Below are 4,773 nucleotides of genomic sequence, written 5' to 3'. Positions count from 1 at the left end.
AGAGTAAGGATCCACAACAGGTGGAATGTTGGAGGCAGGACCTTCTGCAGGTTGTGTGGTGACGTCTGGATCCACAACAGGTGGAATAGTGGAGGCAGGACCTTCTGCAGGTTGTGTGGTGACGTCTGGATCCACAACAGGTGGAATGGTGGAGGCAGGACCTTCTGCAGGTTGTGTGGTGATGTCTGGATCCACAACAGGTGGAATGTTGGAGGCAGGACCTTCTGCAGGTTGTGTGGTGACGTCTGGATCCACAACAGGTGGAATGGTGGTGAAGTCCTGTTTTTCTGTTTTTTTAAAGTTATGTAGAATTTTGGGTTCTGATTCCAGGAATATTTTCAGTTGGTCTGTGCTGATTTTTGGCAAAAAAGCTGTTTTTGATTGGAGGTCTGCACTTTTGTTGTTTATTTTTACTATTGTATAAGGACCGGTCCAGTTTTGTTCCAACTTCCCACCCTTTCGCTGTTGGCACCTTACATTTTTTCGTAAGACTCTGTCTCCAACTTTGAATTGTCCTGATGTGTCTGTTGCTGTTGACTTGTATTTGTTTTTAACTCTTTTGATGTTATGGTGTACTAATTTGAAGATTTCGTCCTTTTTTTGGATGGACTCCAACACCGACTCCTCGTTTAGACTCTCTTCAATTTTGCTGTCAATCTGAGTTAAAAAAAAACAAAAGCATATATATGAAGGATTCAGAGACATTTACAAGGTGTCCACTGTGTAACATTAGATATGTTAGATATGAAAACATACCTGGGAGAGAAATATTTACAAAAAACTTTGATATGGTTTTAATCCCTAACTAAAATAATCAGAAAAACATTTCATGTGTTTTTAAACCAAATAAAATGAAAATGTTGGATGAACTTCGTACATGGAATGTGAATTATCTGAACTTTTACTTTATTTTTTACAAAACTGTATATTATAATTACTTTTTTGTTGACACTTTGGCTAAATAAACAGTGTATTGTATTATGAAAGAAAGACCACCACAGTTATTACTTTATTTCATTCAGAAATAATTTTGATTAAAGAGTTAAAACTAAATGTGACCTAAAATATTTTATTTAAATCTAGGACACTGAATGTAGTATATAATACTGAGCGATGAAGTCATGTCTCACCAGAATATTGTCTGGAACCTCGCATGGGAGCCGAGCCTCGGTTCCAAATAGGACAAAGAATGGTGAAAACGTTGTTGTTGATTGTTTTTTGGTTCTGAGACCAAACATCACAGCATCCAAATATTTGTCCCATGTGTTCGGCCTCTCTTTGACAAGTTTGCACAGTGATCTGAAAAGCAGAATGTTATGATTTGATAGCAAAAGTAACTGAATGAGAACCAATCCAGTAGCTACTAGCGCGAAAAGGGATTCCTCTCCTACAGGCAACTGAAGGAGAGACAAAGATCATGCCAACATGAACAATTTTTAACTTAAAAATAAATAATGGCATCAACAGTTTATGGAGAGGACTGTAAGGGTAGTTGATCTATTTTTTATGTAATAGCTGACATCTGCATATAACCACATTGCCAAAGAGGACACAGTCTGTACATAATGTTCATACAGAATATAAAAAAGCCAGCACTAAAGTAAAAAAGAAAAATAACTAAGAGCAATAAAGTGATATTATAACAATTTAATTACCTTTGAATGGTCCCATTTAGTTTTTCAACTAACCCATTTGTTTTGGGTGATACGGAGCACAAAGGCTCCGCTCAATGCCCAGAGTTCTGCATAGCTCTTTGTTCAGCTGATGGGAAAAAAATAAGAATCAATTTAAAAGCTTTACATTAACAATAAATCATTTTGATCAATAAATAAACATAACTACATTTTGCTTAAAAATATATTGCATCCCACACCAATACAGTTCACTCAAAAGTATTTAGCAACACACCTCATTAACAAATTCCTTCCCTTGATCAGTGAGGATTCGCTTTGGAGCCCCAAAGCGATAAAATAACTTAATGCACTGGGCAACATCAGCTGCTGACTTTGATGTCAAAGGATAAGCCTCCGCCATTTAGTAAAATAATCAATCATCACGGCAATGTATTGATTATTATCATCGGTTTTCACAGCCTTCCCAATAAGGTCCATACCAATGAGTTCAAATGGTTTACTCACCTAAAAAAGGACAATAAAATACAGAATAACACATCTGAGCAGGGATAATAAAAAAAAGTTCATGTGGTCTTTTTTAATGTATGTCAATTACTTCAATCGGGATTTGGCTTTTTTCCTGCTTTATTGTCAGCGCACCATGCTGGCACTCTGCACACTCTCTGACCTGAAGAACAAACCTTTTTTTTATTAAAATGAAAATTATAAAAAATCTGTAATAAGCTAACAAAATACTTACATAATCTCAGACACTACATAGATTAATATGCAAATAAACATAGCTGTTAAAAAATTTATTTGAAAAATGTCTTTTTTAAAAAGTCTTATTGTTTCTTGTTAAAACTACAAAGAACTACTTTCCGCTACAACCTATTGCATTATGTTGAACACCATTTTCTAACTTCTATATGTGTCGTATTAATGACAATGTACTCGTCCATGTGAAAAAGTAGTGTAAAAATTAAGTTAAATTTAAACATACTTAATCATACTTTTATTATGCATAATCATAAGTATATTTCAAGTATACTTAGAATTAGTATACTTAAAGTGTGAGATTTTAGAAATACTTATTTTGTGGTTAGTGTGTTTCAGTATGATTTATTTAGTATTTAAGCACTATTTAAAGCACATGTTAGGATCTGTGTTTTCTGTGTAGTTTTTCTGTTAGTCCAGTTTCCCCTGTGAATCTGTCTTCCCTGTTGATTGCTCCCAGCTGTATCCCGTTCCCTGATTACCTTCCCTGTGTATTTAACCCCACCTGTTGTCTTTGTGTCGGATCCTCGTCGTGTCTCACGTCTGTGTCTGTTCCTGTGCTGCCAGTGATTTTCTGTTGTCCCTCCTGGTTTATCATTAAATTATCTCTTATCATGACTACCTGGGATTCCCGGCGTCTCTCTCACCGCTCTCCTCAACCACACATCATGACAGCACACTTCAACTTAGTTTTTTCGGACACACTTCAGTAGAAGTAGAGTGTACTTTAAGTGTGCTGTTTTAAATGTACTTAAAACGCGATTGATTATTATATTTTCAGTTTAGTATTTTTGTTATTGAATTAGATTTAAGAAATAATTTGAATGTATTTTAAGTATATTGTAAATACATATTTAACATATTAGTGGTGTGATTACAGTATGCTACAAATACCAACACATTCTCTAAACAAGTACACTTTGTAGTTAGTTAATGTCTTTGATTATTCTGCTTTGCCACGTTCTACATTACATGCTTTACAAACATCAGTACTGAGAACATATCAGGTATCATAATGCAGAAAGATCCATTTACACACACTTTAAAGGTGAAACTAATTACATTTTGCTTTCAATATATTACCATATTGGTAACACTCTATTTGAAGGGATGTGCATAATACTGACATGACACTATCATAAACACAACCCCTTTTCATCCAACTTTTAAAGCAAATTCTCATTAAGTGTCATTATTTACTGAATGACAGTTCAAGATATGTTCTTAACAGATGTTATCTCATGTTTATGGCAGTATCATATCAGTCTTATGCACACCCCATCAACTAAAGTCTTACAAATACAAATACAAATACAAATACTTTTTTTTTCACCTGGGCTGTAAAGCAGTGTGCTATAGTAATAAACCTGTCATCATATTGTCATTGTGAGACTTGTTTTATAAAAAAAAAAAAAAAACCTACCCATTTTTCAATGTCTTTGGTCATGCCAGGCCAGTAGAACCTCTTGGTGATTGCGTGTCTTGTTTTAACAATGCCACAGTGGGCACCAAAAGGACTGGCATGGAACTCTTTAAATATTTGTTCCGCTTCCTCTGTTAAGGTCACTACCTTGCGTTTTGAATCACTGTGTCCTTTGCAGTAATACAAGACTCCATCTGTAGAAATATCACATGTTAAAACACACACAAGCATGTGCGCGCGCACACACACACACACCCACCACCACCACCACCACCACACGCACACACATAGTGCCAGTTCTCCTGGCTAACTAGCAGGTCAGCCAAAAGACGGTTTGCTGACAAATAAAGTGGAAATTTTAAAATAAAATCGGAAAGGTAACTAAGTCGATATATAAAGCTTGTCTCAATGCACAATAATTTGCCCTAATTTTTTCGATAAATAATACTATTACTTTGACTACAATTTCAAGTTATATATTGGTAATGGGCTACTTGAAAAATGTTAATGGAAATGGTCTCAAAGAAGGTAGTTGTCTCAAATTAGGTCAGGAAAAGATTAAAGACTTTTTCCCCGCTTGTGCATGCGAGGACTGAGGAAAACGTGGAGGACTATGGCAAACGATCCAAGTTTTACGGGTGTGGGTCGGTTGGACCTCATTTGTAAAAAAAATAGATTTAATTTTTGAAAATGTAATCACCGTCAACTGCGAAGTCAACTGCTGCTCCTTATTTTTTATCTTGTATTTTTGAGTTTTAGAAGAGCCTTCAGGGTATCTTCCAAAGGATAGATATTGTATAACATTGCCAAATATTAACGGGTCCATTTCTTGCAATTTTTCTCAATGTCGCGCAGTTTTCGAAGAAATTGGTCACAAAGACAGTATGCAGCTGTGCCAGTGTCAATCGATGTGAATGCACGTGGTTAATTAACCAATTTACACGTCAGAAAGATTTTGAC

General features: G+C 35.5%; 1 protein-coding gene across 1 annotated transcript in view; it reads right to left on the bottom strand.

The window, feature by feature from the left end:
- Positions 1-3,837, bottom strand: part of LOC106958831 (selenium-binding protein 1-like) — a 22,325-nt gene extending 18,488 nt beyond the window's left edge. Inside the window, exons 1-2 of the mRNA XM_015050955.1 lie at positions 3,814-3,837; positions 42-245 (exon numbers count right to left, since the gene is read on the bottom strand). Of these exons, the coding sequence (XP_014906441.1) occupies positions 42-245; positions 3,814-3,837 (228 nt within the window). The remainder of the gene's footprint in view (positions 1-41; positions 246-3,813) is intronic.
- Between the last annotated feature and the right edge of the window lie 936 nt (positions 3,838-4,773).

Source organism: Poecilia latipinna, unplaced genomic scaffold (assembly GCF_001443285.1).
Source record: "Poecilia latipinna isolate Pla-1442-1.1 unplaced genomic scaffold, P_latipinna-1.0 Scaffold1021, whole genome shotgun sequence".
NCBI classification, from domain to species: Eukaryota; Metazoa; Chordata; class Actinopteri; order Cyprinodontiformes; family Poeciliidae; genus Poecilia; species Poecilia latipinna.
This window is presented reverse-complemented; position numbering and strand designations above follow the sequence as displayed.